This window comes from Colossoma macropomum, unplaced genomic scaffold (genome assembly GCF_904425465.1).
Source record: "Colossoma macropomum unplaced genomic scaffold, Colossoma_macropomum, whole genome shotgun sequence".
Classification (NCBI taxonomy): domain Eukaryota; kingdom Metazoa; phylum Chordata; class Actinopteri; order Characiformes; family Serrasalmidae; genus Colossoma; species Colossoma macropomum.
In genome coordinates this window covers 5001-22407 of record NW_023494837.1, presented here as the reverse complement: position 1 = coordinate 22407, position 17407 = coordinate 5001, and the positions used below count along the sequence as shown (strand labels likewise).

Here is a 17407-nt window from a genome sequence, read left to right as displayed (position 1 = left end):
TTTGGATATGTCATATAAGTAAAAAAAAAAAAACAAGTGTTCCCTATGAGAGATTTCAACAGTAAATAATGTGCTGTGTTAGGACTTTTTTGCGATTTACATAACAAATATTCAGTATAAATTCATTTTAATGAGGAACTACATGCATAATAAAACAAGTCTCTCCATTTTTTACAAATTTTATTTTTCTGCGGAACTCTGCAGCTGGCCTTTACATTGCGTGAAACATTCAGGAAGACTGGACTGATAGAACTGCTTCAAAATTGCTTGGAATAAAACCACATTGTATTTACTTACATTAAAATATTAAAATTGAAAACATTTTGCTCTATCCTGTAAAGTTACCATTTTGGAGATACTTGTTTTTCTTTGGACAGCAATGATATGCACAGGGTAATTCCCCAAAAGTGCCCCAATCACCCGGTGAAAAACCCATGATCTGGCAAACAGGTGTAGTCTAATCACTGTCTCTGGACTTTCTGGAGGCAGTGACAAAGAAGAGGATTGTAATATTATTGGAGAACATATGAACAATTCTGTCCCCTCTCATTCCCCACCCCCAACATCCCATGACATGAAGGAACACCTTTAGCCACCAGCTCATTCCACCAAGGTGCTCTGCTTTGCACAACTGGAGATCTTTCCTGCTGACTGCCTGTATGTTCTCTGAACAAACAGTAGGACAGAATCTTCCTACACAAACAATAATACATATAGCATACCACTAAGTGTTTCTACATTAACAAACAGGTACTCCATATTCTACACACCATTCTATACCATCTATGCAAATTACAAGGTTCAGAACGGTAAGAACACACACCAAGTTATAAATGATGTTTATATGAATAATTTAGGCTTATTAGTGATTGCAAACAAAAATGTCATAGGCCAAATAATATAATAAACATCTCAAATGAGAGACGTGTTTTCATCAGCACCAAACAGTTAATAGTAATATCCTGTCACTGTATATCAGGATCATTATTTCAACTGGCTGACTATAATTAGTCACCTGGTATGTTACCATAAATACATTCAAAAGATATATTTAATATAGTTTAATATAGTTCAAAAAGTTATAGTTAATCACCTTTCCAAAAATGACACTTTTGTGTGTGGTTTTTACATGACATTTCAATTATAATGACTTATAATTCACAAAGAAAATGGTGGCATGTAATTGACATCTACAGTAAATGTTTAATTGCTGTGATTTGTAAACAGATGACTCTCTTAAAAAATGTACACTCTTAAAAATGGTGGTTATTCAAGGGTTCTTTAGTAAAGAAAATGATTCTGTATAAACCCATGAACACTCAAAGAACCCTTTGTATGATTAAAGTGTTCTTTGTATTGTGAAAGATTTCTTTAGATTGTTGGAGAATGTGCTATAGATGGAACCATCTATAGCACATTCTCCAATGGAACCATCTATAGCACATTCTCCAACAATCTAAAGAAATCTTTCGCAAGACAAAGAACCTGTTAACCATTAAAGGACCATCTTTTAAATGTGTCTACAAGTAAATTCATGTGTAGTATATATTACTCTAGGTGAAATTTATGGCATGTAGAAAACAGAGCAGTGAGATATGGAATAGGTGTAGGCCTTGACTTCTAAGCTTCCTGTCTGATTGATGAATTGTTCCTCTATTGTTGAAAGACAGATTATATCATGGTTGACTAGATTAAACATTTTTTGTTTGATCATAACTGTTTGGTAAGAATGTTAAGTTACCACCTTTCTAGAATAGTGTGAAATTGGTGTATTGTCCATTCCATTCTTAATTAAACTGAAATGTAGTTCTATGACCCTTCATTTATCTCCAAACAGTAAGATACAATTGTTAAACAAGTGAGAGGATTTTGCATTACAGATGAAACACCTGATTTACTCAGTAAAAAGATCAACTTTTTTTAGTTCATATGCATATGTAAATGCATATGTTTTTCCTGTCATTATGGACCCTACAATCATCCACCTTCAACAGAACATGCAGTTTATCATACCAGCATAGTAAATGGTGAACAAAATGAAATTGCTCATACAGTCTTGCAAAGCTGCATAGGTGGTTCTCTATGATAGAGACATATACCCACAGTAGGGCTCAAATCAGCCAGAAGCTTATGTAGAAAGGTAAAATGATGTAGGTTTTGTGATTCCTATGTCAATACGGTTAGAAATTATATATTAATTATTTAAATATTGGCATTAAAATTCATTAACTACCTTATTCATTAGCCTGTGTGTGAAATGTAATGGAATGATATGGTGTTATTTTTAAGTTTTTAAAGGAGATGTTAGGGCTTTTAGCAACATTCCATACAAAATTCCATTGACTTTATCACATCACCATTTGGTCTGGGTCCCTAATTTTCCCATAGACTTTAGCATGAAGATGTCCATTACGAAGACAGCCAGTGCTGCTCTACTCCTGGGTGCTCTGGTGTCGGGTGAGCTCTAAGCGCCTTGGTTCCTTTTCACACCGTCCGATCGCCACCGGACTCTTTGGTATGCCTTGGGACGCTGAACACCAAATAAGATCAGCATGGTAAAATAACACCAAAGTGGAGCTTGAGAGGTCAAGCAGAGCACTTGCGCACAGGTCCTGGGTTTCTATGACCTCCATAAAGGTACTTCCTGGGGGCCAGCGCTCAGATATGTAATCTGTTACACCCCTAAAGGACCCATGGTTCATTTCAGCACTGATATGAGCCTAGGGCCTATGGGTCAAAGGGTCAAGGAGATACTTCTGGGTGTACAATTCTATTTCAGGCCTATGGCAGCTGCTCAGCAAAATGTATGTCGGGAGCAAGGCAGTATAGCCACCAAACTCATAACACTTTGTTGTCCTATGAGTACTCATATCTGAGTTTGGTGGCTCCAGGCTCAAAGGTCAAGGAGTACAGGTAAGAGTCGAGAGCTTTGGTAATATCTGACCCTAACAACAAAAATTACGGTTGTGAGATAACACCACAACAGAGATCAGGAGGTCGAGCCGAGTGCACTTGTGCAAATGTTTCTAGACTCTCTGAAAACTACTTCCTGTTCCTGTCCACTTATGCGGCATGCCTCTGGAGGCCTCTACATCTATTTTTGGACTGATCCAAGCACTGAAAGTTAAAAATGGTTTTCCTGGCCCAACCGGCCCAAACTCTGAGTACTTTGTCGCCTTACTCCACTAATATCCAAATTAGGTGGCTCAAGGCCCGAAAGTCCTAGTGACTTTCTAGGGGTCCCTGAGGACCGGTTTGAGAACCCGTGGTTCCCAACTCAGTCCCAGACAGTCCACATTTTTTTCCTTCATCCCTATGTGTGGTGAGTTGTGTTGAAGCAAAAATGGATTGGGGGAGCCCTAAGGAATGGATTGACAACCACTGGTCTAGACATCTGTGGCATAATATCTAACCCTTGTGCATTCCAATCACCCTATAGTTCCTTGCACAATGGTCTGAACAGGGTATTCAGACATTTTAAGGGTGATTCCAAGACATAGGGAGTAAAAATGTTCAGTTAGAAAGGAATTTCAAACTTCATATGGAATAGTTAACACTGGTTTATCACTTCACAGGAAGTTACAGGAAAGTTGACCCATCAGTCATTACATGTCTCTTGAAAATGCTTGTTGGTTCATGTTAGATTATGGCTATAGGATGTTCAAGTATTAACTGCAGTTCCCTAACCAACATCCTGTGCTCAAGAGTTTAGGGAATATAAAAGTACTGTTTAAGGATCCTTTGGGATGGAATGCAATTGTACGCACAGAAAACATGGACATTATCATACTCATGATATCTCATTATCATAAGTCCAAAATCATACTCAAAGAGTACCCTACTTGTCTGCCTTTTGGAGTGGCAAACATCATCCTGGAAAACATTTAACAAAATAAAGTAAAAAAGCTTAAATGTTAAATAACAGTAGTGTAGGTAGGGACTTTGTGTGATCATTTTAGACTTCATTTGTCTAGTTGTACAGTCGTTCAATTTAGTTTGGTTAATAATTAATTAATTAATGATGCTTTCTCAATGCTGAATAGCAATTTGTTATCATGTTTGCAAATTTCAGTGGAGTCTGTCCCTTTACCCTTAGAGGACTTATGAACAATAATGCTTGGACTAAGCCAGCTAAACAAAAATAAACAATTCCTGTCAAGGTATCAAAATATCTTTACTGACCTAAAGGCAACAAGATGTCAGAAATAAAGTGTAGTACTTAACTAGAATGAATGTGAAATGGTTTAAGACATTTCATTGAAAGCCTACAGAAGCTGATACAGAAGATTCTTTCGGTTTGCGTGTCCATACAATCCACCTTTTATTAAGTTAGCATTCTTCATGCACATTTGAGCCAAAATAACCTATAATTCTTTTATTACATCTTGATTTGTGTTACATAAACACAATTATTTATATCCATGTCAAATTTTCATAGTGAATATTAATCCGACCAATCTTCTTGCTGGGGATTACATAAACAAGTGACACAGTGGTACACAATCCCAGTGGAGACATGCAAAAAGCCTCTTAGCAATTATAAGAACCGTTTGCTGTGATGGCAACTAAAGGCCTCGTCTATGATTAAATTTATATCTCTAGTAAAAAGTCTTACCATCTCTTGTTTATATTCATATTAGCCAGAAGAAACCCAATGGTCAGCAAACAGAATCCCCAACAAATATCCACAAGGTTGAAGACCTATCACTGCACTCCAACAGGAATCTGCAGCTCAGTGCCTGATGTAATGCAGCATGACCAGTCTCCAGTATGTGTAGCATCCCAGTTTTATGACCCAGTTAACACTAGTCAGTGCAAAAAAAGATTATGAAGTCACAACCCACCATAACAAATATCTGTTTTTCGTTGCTCAGTAAATATCATCGGAAATGTCTCTGTTCCATGAGGGCACATGCTCCTGGATAATAAAAAAAAATAATGCTTGGTTATTGTATTGGTGGGTGGCGCAGTGGGTGGTGCTGTCACCTCACAGCAAGAAGGGCCTGGGTTCAATTCTGGGCTGGGCAATCAGGGTCCTTTCTGTGTGGAGTTTGCATGTCCTCCCCTTGTAATCCAGAAGGATAAGCAATTTAGAAAATGTATTGGCTAAAAGTGTTCTCGCAGCCCACTAGAATTAAAATTTTTAGTTCATATTGCTCTCGTTGCACCATGTAGCATAGTACTTTGCCATCTGGTGCATCAGGGGCCTTCAGTGCTGCTGCATTTCCTTACAAAGGATCACTTCCACCTCATGATGAAGACATCTCTCAGCAATCACAGTCTTCAAATGGTGTGGTAAACACCACAGATCCCTAAATGCAAAGGATAAATAAACAAACAAAATCATTCATGAGAATATAAAGGAAGTCAGGAGACATCACTAGAACTAGTGTTCTGCAAGTGCCTTACAACAGCCTCAGGCCGATGCCTTCTACTAAGCTGAGCTGCTGGGACACTTTTGTAATATTACTGCACTTTCGTACAACAACAGCAGCTTTCATTGCTCCTTCAATATTTTTTGTTTTTGCTGTCTATATCACACGTTTATTGAGTAGGATATGTTTTGAAAAATAAAATCTGATCATATTTAAAGTCAAAATTTGGAATTCTTTGAGCCATGGCTTTGTCAGATGCACACATGCAAAATGAACAAATATATTTCAAAATCTGTCCACCAGCATGAAATTTTATTAACTGAATTTGATATTATATTACTGCAATGTTACCTGAGTAACTCCAGAGAGACGCTGTATTCCCCACTATATGCGGACTGTCAACCCTGGATTTCTTCTTGACACTTCCTCTGATCACCCTCACTAGCATAACTGTCACATTCCAGAAATGGAAAGGCCTGTAAATAGTATTACTCAGCAATCTCAATAATAAGCAAACATTGAATAGTCAACCACATCAGCCTATCACTGCACAACCCACACCCACTGATGCTCAATGCAGACATATAGCTATAGGGGTGACCTACAGCTAATAGCTTTTAGGGGCGTCACAATACACGTTTATTATTCACTCTCGATAAGGGGGTCACGAGAAGATGTGCACCATGAATTGAATACAGTTAGATTTTAGTTAGACAGGCCTGATACAGAGGGTGATTTATATGGTTTCTATTTAACATAGTCCATGATACCCCAAAAAGAGACAACCACAAATTAAAAAAAAATCCCTGTCCCTGGAAAACTGAAACTCACTTGAAAAATAACCAATACAATTTATCTGACCAGAACCACCAAACTTTTGCATAAGACTGTGTATGTAAGAAATATCCAAAGCAAAACATGAAATAAATCAACTAATGAAGAAACATTTGGCATAGTATTGTCATAATAACAGTAAGGAATTGCGATACCACCATAAATGATAGACCAGCAGTACAAAGACACAAAATAACAACATCTTGAGATATACTTTATGTTGATGAATCAGTCCTTAAACAACACAAAGCTTTAAAAAGTCACTGTAAACGTACTGTTTACCTCCATGTATCTTATTGTATTCATAAAAGCACATGCAATCTTACCTCACTTTTCCATAGATGGGACTGGCATGCATCTCTGAAGGAATTCATGGACTGCTCATGTTAATTCAAATGACATTCATTTAAAGAAGTGCAAAATGCAGTACACTAAAACAGTCACTGTAGCAGTGTCATTTACTTCCTGCAATGTGTTAAGCTTCAGACCAGTTTCTGAAGAATGGCAAGAAAGTATGGCCAATTTAAAGCATATTCAGACAGATATGTAATTATGTATTTATAAATTTATTTCATGCAAAAGTATTTTGACACTGTGTGCTGTAACAAGCTGTGGTTATTTCTTTTTTACAAGAACTTCTCAATCACACTGGCAGGTTTCCATGTGTCATCCCAGTTTTTCCCACTGTAACATATTAAAAAAAAAATCCTTAGTACAAACAAATTTATTAACATCACTTAAACACCCCCTGTAAAATACAGAACATTATTGTATTATGGACTACTTCTTACCATGCAGAGCAAGGTAGCCAACGCAGTTCACTTCTGCTTTTCCCTAGCATACAAACATGTCATAAGTAACAGGTTATACGTAAGGACTTCACAATTTGTTCCAGTATCTCTGAACAAACAGAATTATTTTTAATACACCAACATGCCAAAAGTCATGGGTTAGCAGTATGTAAATTGATTATGAAGTGGTGTTACCTCAGGGGGATAGCTTGGGAACGCCTACACCTGTATAGGTGGTGGGAGGTGTTATCTTGTGACTGAGGTTAAACACTGGCTAGCTTGCAAGACAACAGTATTTATCGGAGTTCGAACAAGGCACGATAGTGGGCGCCAAACGGATGGAACATAGCATTTGCAAAGCTGTGTGGGCATTTAAAATTCCTCAATCCACAGTGTCACGTGTGTACCAGGAATACGTCATAGAAGACCTTAACTCCCACAGTGGACAGTGCAGTGGCCGCCCAAGGGTGCTTAATGATCATGACCGGCAGCATCCGGCTAGAATTGTCTGTGCAAACAGACAATTGACTCTGGCAGAAATCACACCCACATTCAATGCCGGAGGCCCCACACGCATATCCCACAGGTCAATGCAGCGTTCTTTAGATTCCATGGGACATGGGAGCAGAAGACCCACCAGAGTGCCTCTGTTAACACCAGACACAGTGCCTCACCTGGGCCTGTGAGGTTGCTAGGGTTTGTGTGTGGTGCAGACTCCATGAAGCCATTGACCCCAGTTGTAAACAAGGCACTGTGCAGGCTGGTGGTGGTTCCATACTTGTGTTGGGTGTGTTCTCATGGGATGGGTTGAGCGCACTGGTCAACCTGAACACGTCATTGACCATTTCTGTGCTTGGTGACCATGTGCAGCCCTTCATGGACTTCACGTACCTCACGTACCTCCACAATGTTGAGATATTCCAGCAGGACAATGCACAGTGCCATTGTGCCCAGGCTGTCCAGAATAGTTTGAGAAGCATTCTGGAGAGTTCTGATGAATGGCGTGGCCTGCACGTTTGCCCCAGCCGAGCATTTATTGGGTCTGGTGGAGAGGTCCATCCAAATCAGAGAACCTGCACCTACAAATATCACAGTGCTGTGGGTGGCTATCTAGACGGCATGATTCAACATCCCTTCAGACGACTTCTGTCCACTTGTGGAATCGATGCCACTTCGAGTTGCTGCACTTCGCCAGGGTAGAGGGGGCCCTACATGAAGTTCCCATCCCTTGACTTTTGGCATGTCATTGTATACTGATCCATCCACTATTTCAGAAAATTAGACAATAATTCAAGTTCTGCATCCTACCTCATTCATTCTTCTCTCAAGTATTTTCTCAAAGTGGAAAAGTTTCTGCCTGCTACATTTTCTGCACCCTAAAATGTAAAACACCAAAGACAATCGATTAAATGCTTACCTAATTCTCTAAAATTAAATGTGTCGAATGAAAACAAACAGTAATAATTTTTCTTAATAGAAACGTTGCACCTACTGTCTTAACCCCAGTCATTAAGTACAAGCTATTCATTTATCAGGAGATACATCTGAAGAAATTACAGCAAACATAATCTTATGTTAATGAGATAATCCTGCGCTTGCATAAGGAAGGGGAAAATTGAAAGAAAATAAGTGAAAAACAGGAGTTGTTTTTAAATGGGTACTTCTAACAACCATACTCAATCATGGTCAGACACAAGACCTGACATCTGGCCAAGCCAGAACCCAGACCACATCAGTATATTTGAGAAAATGGTAAATTATACCTACAGGTTTCCTTGAAAAACTCAAAGCAGGTTTTCCAAAAGCTATAATAAAGGCAAAGGCAGGACACACTAAAGATTTCTGAGCAATTTCTGTTTAATGCGTTTCCTGTTTTTTTTACCCCCTGACCTTCAAAAATGAATATCTTAATCACTCTTTTGAACAGAAACTTAATAAATGAAGGTTAGTCTCATACCAGTGGTAGACAGTAACTAAGTAAATGTAATTCGTTACTGTACTTAAGTAGTTTTTTCGTGTATCTGTACTTTACTGAAGTATTTCCATTTTGGGCAACTTTTTACTTTCACTCCACTACATTTCAAAGTCAAATATCTTACTTTTTACTCCACTACATTCTGCGAAATCTGTCGTTTCTTTTGGTTTATGTGCGTATAAAAATGTAACAGATTTCAAAGTCAAAACAGTGGAAAAAAAGTGGAAGAGTAAGAGAGATGGTGGGGAGTGGAAGAGAGAGAGAGGTGGAGGGCAGTGCAGGAGGAGAGACAGAGGTAGTAGGGAGTGGAGGAGGAGACAAAGAGGTGGTGGGGAGTGGAGAAGGAGACAAAGAGGTGGTGGGGAGTGCAGAAGAAGAGAGGGAGGTGGTGGGGATCAGAGGAGGAGACAGTGAGGTGGTGGGGAGTGGAGGAGGAAAAGAGGTGGAGGGGACTGGAGGAGGAACAGGGACCAGGTTGAGCATATAGGTTTCTTTGCCTGGAGGTGGGTAGCGGAGCTGACTGGCTGCAGCTACCTCCAAAGTGTTGGTGACTGGACAAGCCTTCTCATAGCCTGAGAAAATACACAAGAAATTAACCTGCATTTCAGTAGAAATTTTAATTCATTAACTACCGTAATCATATATAAAGGATACATCCTGACAGCATACCTAAAATCCTTTAATATAAATGGAGATAATGCAGTAATATGGAAATAATACACTACAGATGTGTAAGACAAATGAAACTGCATTTACAGGGTTATACAAGGAGCAAGACAAATTAGAAAAATCTAACCCCCATTTTCTTGTTTCCGTGTCACTCTCTTCCTCTTTCTCTTGGGCTGGATATTGAGGGTTGCAGCAGGAGCACAGTAGCTTGTAGGGGCTGGAGGACTAACAGGGGTGGAGGAAACTGGAAGAGAGAAAGAGTTGGTGAGGAGTTGCAGAGAGAGGTGGTGGGGACTGCAGGAGGAGAAAGAAAGGTGGTGGGGAGAGGAGGAGGAAAGATAGAGGAGAGTGGAAGAAGAGAGAAATGGGGATGAGGGATAGAGCCCAGGCTGAGCACACGTTTCTTAACCAGGAAATGGGTGGAGAAGCTGGCTGGCTGCTGCTGTCTCCAAAGTGTTGGTGACTGGAGGAGCTTGTACCCAAGAAAATACACAAAAACTAAACTTACAATTAAAATGTACAAATGTTTAATTAATAAATTAGTTAAATGCAGTTTTACTTTGTTATACATAGAGTAAGACATGTTAGAATATCTAACCCTTGTTTTCTTGTTTCCAGGTCACTCTCTTCTTCTTTTTATTTGGTTGAGTAGTGAGAAGCACAGCAGGAACACAGTAGTTTGTAGGGGCTGGAGGACTGACAGAGCTGGAACGGAGTGCAGGAAGAGAGAGAGGTGTGGAAGTGAGTGGAGAAGGAGAGAGAGAGGTGGTGGGGAATGGAGGAGGAGACAGAGAGATGGTGGGGAGAGGAAGAGGAGAGAAAGAGGTGGTGGGGAGTGGAGGAAGAGACAAAGACGTGGTGGGGACTGTAGGAGGAGAGAGAGAGGTGGTGGGGAGTGGAGGAGGAGAGAAAGAAGTGGTGGTAAGGGAAGGAGGAGACAAAGAGGTGGTGGGGAGTGGAGGAAGAGAAAAAGAGGTGGTGGGGAGTGGAGGAAGAGAAAAAGAGGTGGTGGGGAGTGTAGGAGGAGAGAGAGAGGTGGTGGGGAGTGGAGGAGGAGAGAAAGAGGTGGTGGGGAGGGAAGGAGGAGAGAAAGAGGTGGTGGGGAGTGGAGGAGACAAAAAGGTGGTAGGGAGGGGAGGAGGAGACAAAGAGGTGGTGGGGAGTGGAGGAAGAGAAAAAGAGGTGGTGGGGACTGTAGGAGGAGAGAGAGAGGTGGTGGGGAGTGGAGGAGGAGAGAAAGAGGTGGTGGGGAGGGAAGGAGGAGAGAAAGAGGTGGTGGGGAGGGAAGGAGGAGACAAAAAGGTGGTAGGGAGGGGAGGAGGAGACAGAGAGGTGATGGCAAGTGGAGAAGGAGGTGGTGGGGAGTGAGGGAGAGAGGGAGAAACAGAAGTGGAGGGGAGAGGATGAGGGACAGGGACCATGAGGTGAGGCGAGGAGCTGGCTGGCTGCTGCTGTCTCCAATGTGTTGGTGACTGGAGGAGCTTGTACCTTTTCATAGTCTGACAAAATAAATAATAATAATAATAATAATAATAACAACAATAATAATAATAATAATATTCATGGCCATATGTAAAGCCAACAAAATTATTTATTTTACTCTTCAGAATAAATTTGTATGCTCGCGTCATTTTTTCCAGGAAGAGTTTCAAATGTCCCTCTTTCTTTGGACACATGTACGTTATGACTTCAGCTACGCAGTTTGTTTTGCCATGGTTCCGAGGAATAATATGGGATTGTAGCCCAGTGCTTCCAGTTTCCTAACCTGAAACAAACAGGAGCAAAACCACAGTAGTTTGCAGTTTAAGGGGTTTATTAAAAGTTTACACAATTCTATAACCTAAGAACAGCTCAGCCAGTTTGTACTGTAGTCCCTGTAGTTACTGAATAATAAGATTTAATATATAATAAGCCTGAGATTTTAAGTGGTGAAGTACAGAGGGAGAAATTATCTTGAAGTGTCATTTACAAGGACTTTAACACCGCACCTTTAGATAACCACACATTGAAATAACATGTTATTTAATATAGTTCACCTACTATTTGAGCACAGTAATGTTTTAATGATTAAAAGAAAATATCCTATTTGCCAAGGTAGGGTTGGTCATGGCACAGAATTCAACAGCTGTTGTTTGTTGTGTAGGTGGATAACAAAAGCAAAACACTAGGCGAAATTATTTCAACCCAGAAATGTAAACTCTTTTTAAATTAACAATGAAATTATATAAAATGGTTAAACTATACTTAAAAACATAAATGTGAACATAAAGGGTAACCATCAGTTAAGACATCAACTTCCATTTAATTACATATCACACCAATCACAAACTCATTAGTTATCTTACACAAATTTTGAAGGAGCATTGTTGCTTCCCATTATACAGGCAGAGTCCACCACACGGCAGCATTTCTGTTTTTAAGGATGCCTTGCCCCCACTGGCTATCCTTATAGAAATCCTCTTTCTCTCTGAGATTTTTTTTTAAACTAAGGGTAGTGTAGCAACTGTGGCAAGTCTTCCAGTTCGCCTGGTTCAATGACTGGCAGGTGGGACAAGGCTGAAATTTGGGTCACGTCATAACTGTAACAAACAGAAAAACAGATAGAGAAACAAGAGAATAAATAGTTAGTTATACAAGAAGACAAACAGATATGTAGACCATAAAGTGCTAATTTATAGACTGCACAGACTGGGAAAAGACATGAAAGACTAACTGTATTGACAGAATATAGACTTAAATCTAAATGTTTTTCTCGAAACTCTGAAATTGTAACTGACTACAAAATACACATTTTACATGCCTGCATATGTGTCAAAAGACAGTAAAGCACATATTCACTATATATGACTCTAAAGACAGTAAAACTCACATTTACAGCCTCCAACCTTTATAAATTTACTGATATTCATGTAACAAATATCAAAAACTACAATAGAATCAGATTTTTTTTCTTTTTACTTTAACAGTTATACAGCTAGACATTCTCTCTTTAAGTTAGGCGGCCCATATTCATATTCACTTTTGACATTTGTAAGGGTTTATGAACCAACAATAGACATCATTAATTTAAGTGATCTTTTTTGAACATAGCTTTATCCCTTAAAATTGAACAGGCTGTTTGCATTACTGTGTTTTTAAGATTGACATATATAAATGCTCTCTGTTCTGACCGATTGATTGTGCCTCATTCAAAAAGCAGTCCGGACTGAAATGCCCCACGTAACTTTAAAATGAGTGAGTGAGGCTATACTGAGGCTGAATAGGAGGGTATTCATCTGTCTCAAGTGATGTTACTGTATGATCATGCTACCATTTTAATGATCAAAATATATTCAATGTGTAACAGATTAACATTAATCAGAAAACAGAAATGAAACATTTTACTGTTTTCCTGTGTAAACTAACTGGCATGACAATGTTTAATTACTTCAGTGTTTGAGTAGTAATATCACTTACATTTACTTGCACAAAAGCTGTTAAAACTAATCATACTGATCGTTGATGCTATGCATAATGGTCCACATGGTGGCTATTGCTGTAAGAATAAAGTTAGTGTTCATATCTGAACAGAGAAAAAAACGTCTGCTCTCCCTTGTGCTGGGCGGCATATTCACATTATCAATATAGCCGATGGATGAGTCAACTTGACAAACAGGTAAATATGCATGTAGTTGGTTTTCATGACAGAAACAATGAATTAAGAATAGGCTTATTCAGAACAGTTTTCACAGACGTTTCCTATATGGACTGAAGAGTGAATTGTACCTTTTGAAACATTAGCAATGTTTACTACATTGAGCACTTTTATTTCACAGAAATACTAATCCAACTAATCTAGCCTAGCTAACCTAACTAAGTTAGCACGAACGCACCATGCTCATGGTCAACACCACCTACTGACATACCCGTGAATTTCAAAAGAAAGCCCCACATTTTAACATGTATTTATCGTATTGTAGCTTACATTTCAAACCTACCAAATCTACCAAATGTCAATAGCCTTCGCTAGCCCTGCCAAACACAACGGTCCATAATCTCCCTTCTGCAATTACGTGGTTCAAATATCACTCCAAGTCCAACAAAACTGAAGTCCGTGCATTTTTCACCTTGGTAAAACAGCTGAATTTGAACTTGCAAATCTGTATATTATTTACATGCGCTATCGTTCGACAGAACTTGTGATTTTTCAAGAAAAAAATCTACTGTAGCACTAGCTGGAGCTAGCTTGCTAGGTGCTCTTACCGAAGCTCTCGACGAAATGTGCGTGTGATCGTCGCAGGGAATGACGTTAACACGTCCAACGTGTCGCTGTCCGGCTGATCAAAAAAGTCCTTATTTTTAAAAAGCGTTCCGATTTTATTGCACTAAATCTAAGTGCAGTATGACTATTTATAATCCCAGAGCTGGGCACTGTTATTACTAAAGACGTTGTTTGAAAGAAAAAAGGGACTGCAATCGATTCTGGATTTGGAAACGTGTTTGATTGGCCAACGTTATTTGACTTTAACTCTAGTTTCCGCAAAAACGGCAATGATTTTTACACATTAATTACAATAGTTTACAATATTTAATGTTTCAATTGTGTTTCAAGGGGTCTATATTTTTATGATGCATCATTTTATAATTTAAGTAGCAGTACAGTCCCAGGCTGGTCGAAACTACGACTTGGTTTAAAGCAATAGGAGTCTGTCAGCCTACCTTGCACGTCCAAATGTGACGCTAGGGGGCACCCCACCGCGTCGATACCTGACGCGGGGGGCTCTTGACCAAGCTGCGAATATTGACGAGCTAGGAATGAGAATGTGTTGATCTGACATCTAACTTGAACATATAAAATTAGGGGTCTGAGCTTTAAAAATCAATGCCTGCACTTAACGCTTCACGAGTGGCTTCTGATGTGTTACATTACACTTGCAGTTTCAATCTGCAGATCAGTAGGTATTCAGGAGCGAGCAGTTTGTTATAATTCATAGAGCTGGAGAGGGATATAAAAAGATATCAAAGCATTTTGTCATTCCAGTAGCAATCTATAGAGGGCATAATAATCCAGAAATGGAAGAAACTTTGGCACATTCAGACTCCACCAAGAATTGGAAGACCAAGCAAAATGACAGAACAAACTGCCAGGCAAATTGTTTAAGTGCTCTGCAAGAATCCAACACAAACAGCCCTTGGCAAATGGAGTGAAGGTCCTCATTTCCACAGTGAAACCCAGTCGACACAACTCTGGATTGTCTGGGAGAAAATCACACAGGAAGTCATTGCTTACTTCTAGACACAACACAGAATGCCTGGAGTGCGGTAAAGAGCATATTAGCAAACCAGAGGAAGTTTGGAACAATATTTTGTAGTCTGATGAGACCAACTCTGACCTTTTTGGTCATAATTCTCTTAGATATGTGTGGCAAGAAATAAAAACTATGCCTATAAGGAGAAGAACACCATTCCCACAGTAAAACATGGTGGTGGATCACTGATTTTGGTGGTGTATGTTTGCATCAGGGACTGAAGCTCTGCAGAAGGTGGACTGAAGAATGAATGTGGGCCAATGCCAATAGATTTTAGAGCAAAGCCTCCTACCATCAGTCAAAAAGTAAAAAAATGAGGTGCAGATGGATCCTGCATCAAGATACTGATCCAAAGCATAAAGCAAAGTCAACCAAGAAGCAAATATGTCAGCAAGAATGGACTAAATTTACACCTGAGAGGACACAAAAGTTGTTCAGAGGATACCCAAAGAGGTTGTAGGAGGTTTTAAAGGCAAAGGCTGGACATACAAAATACTGGACAGCTCATGAAGGGTTCATTTGCAAAACACACTTAACGGCATAGTTTAAAAAACAAGCTATCTTTAGTCATCCTTAACACATAATGAATTCTGAAACTTGTGCCATCTCGACAGTTTGGTAGACATGAATATTTTAAAAACTGTGGGGTCAAAAAAATGAAAATAAACACCAATTGGTTTTATTATTGCCCCAAACAAATAAAAAATGCAAAAAAATTCAATTGCTTTTATCTTGGTGAGGACATTGAAGGGTTAAATATGTTGAGTTACATAAGCTGTTATTGCCCAATATAAAGGCATTGCAAGTTCATGTTTCCCAGAAGAAACAGTCAAATATCAGTGCTGTTCTCAAGGAGAACCCGATAAATCAGTTCAGCAAATCAGAGTGCAGTATTCGAGTCAGGTGATGCAACACTACTGCAAACTATTTTAGGCAGAATCTCAAATGGCTTCCTTCTCCCTACAAAGTGCAGAACGTAGGTCTTGACTACTGCATCTGAACAGTGCAGAGTCTGTCTAACAAAGAACCACTTTGGATTCAGCCATGTGTGCACAACTCACTCAGCGCACTACACAGGGAGCAGTGAGCCATTTCAGATTCAGCCGTAGGATTTTCCAAGGTATCCTAAAGATAAACTGTTTCTGTTTCAGTTTTCAGCCATTTACCTACTTGTTTTATGTTAAACACTTATATATTTGATATGGACATAAAATGACCTTTATGTCCAGTTCTCACTGGACAAGCCTGTGAGGGAGGGTGAGGTGAGGTTCATCTGATCCCACATCAAACTTAGCCTCGGCTCGTCCAGAGATAAGAATCTGCAGACTTTCTGGATTGGAAAATTGCACTGATCCTTTCTGCGATACCCAGGAGGATCAAAGAAGGACTGACACTTACGGCCGGGCCTCTCATTTATTACCCAAGCACAATGTTGAACGTAATTATAAGCTTCATTATGCAAGGCCATGCAGAGACCCTTAGAGGGGCAGGTGCTCAAAGTTAAAATGGGGCTCATGGACTTAATAGGCAGAGCCAGCACTGCTGATAATACGTGTATCAGTCATTAGGCAGATCAAGCTAAACCGTATTATTCAGTAGAGCTTTCAGTTTTGTACAGACAGCAAGTGTAGGACTTTATAACTTTTTATATTGTTGATTTTTTTCTATTTTTAAAATCAGTCAAACATAAAGTAGCTGTGCATAAAAATGTGCTGATTTTTAAAATAGTTTATATAATTTACTTTTTTTTTTTTTTTTCAAAAATCAACATATGTAATTTCACCAAACCTCAGCATACAACTGCACGTGCATGTATAATTTCCAGTATTGTTGCAAAATAGTATTTTATTAATAACACTGACATTTTTGGCTGGAGGTTTATAGTGTATGTCATGTTTCTTTGTATGTGTGCTATTTGATGGCAGATACATTTGTCAAAATGTTAAGTGATTTGAGCTCTACTGAAAAAGCCGACACTGTATCATTCAGTTTGATCAGTGAGTGAATGTCATGGTGACATAAGTTTGATTTCTATTTAAGCCAAAGACCATGTGAGTCAATGAAAGTGACAAGAAGGAGATAAAAACATCAATGTCTTTTTATGCTCATTTTTTTAATTTGTTTATTATCATTAATTTACTGCCACTCAAATCTCAAAAACAAACAAACAAAAAACACTGGGCTTGTTTAAATGCTTTCACCATGTTTAATTTCTGGTCTCAGTAAACCAAAAAAAAAAAACAAAAAAAAAAACAGGGGTGTTCAATTTTATTCACAAAGGGCTGCTATAGCTGTATGTTTTCATTACAAGTGAGCAAAGCCACCCATGATTTCACTGGATTAGTCAGTTAGTCTCAGTCTTTAAACAATTGATCATGTGATCTCCTGCTTTGTGGTAAATAAAATGTTAATCCATATCAACCTTTTGCAGGTAAGAGTGGACACTCCACACTGAACATGCTGTGCTTAACCATG

At 39.1% G+C, this 17407-nt stretch overlaps 1 protein-coding gene across 1 annotated transcript in view; it reads left to right on the top strand.

The window, feature by feature from the left end:
- Positions 1-2468, top strand: part of LOC118800284 (scavenger receptor cysteine-rich type 1 protein M130-like) — a 39705-nt gene extending 37237 nt beyond the window's left edge. Inside the window, exon 20 of the mRNA XM_036560493.1 lies at positions 2389-2468. Coding sequence (XP_036416386.1) covers positions 2389-2468 — 80 coding nt within the window. The remainder of the gene's footprint in view (positions 1-2388) is intronic.
- Positions 2469-17407: the final 14939 nt, after the last annotated feature.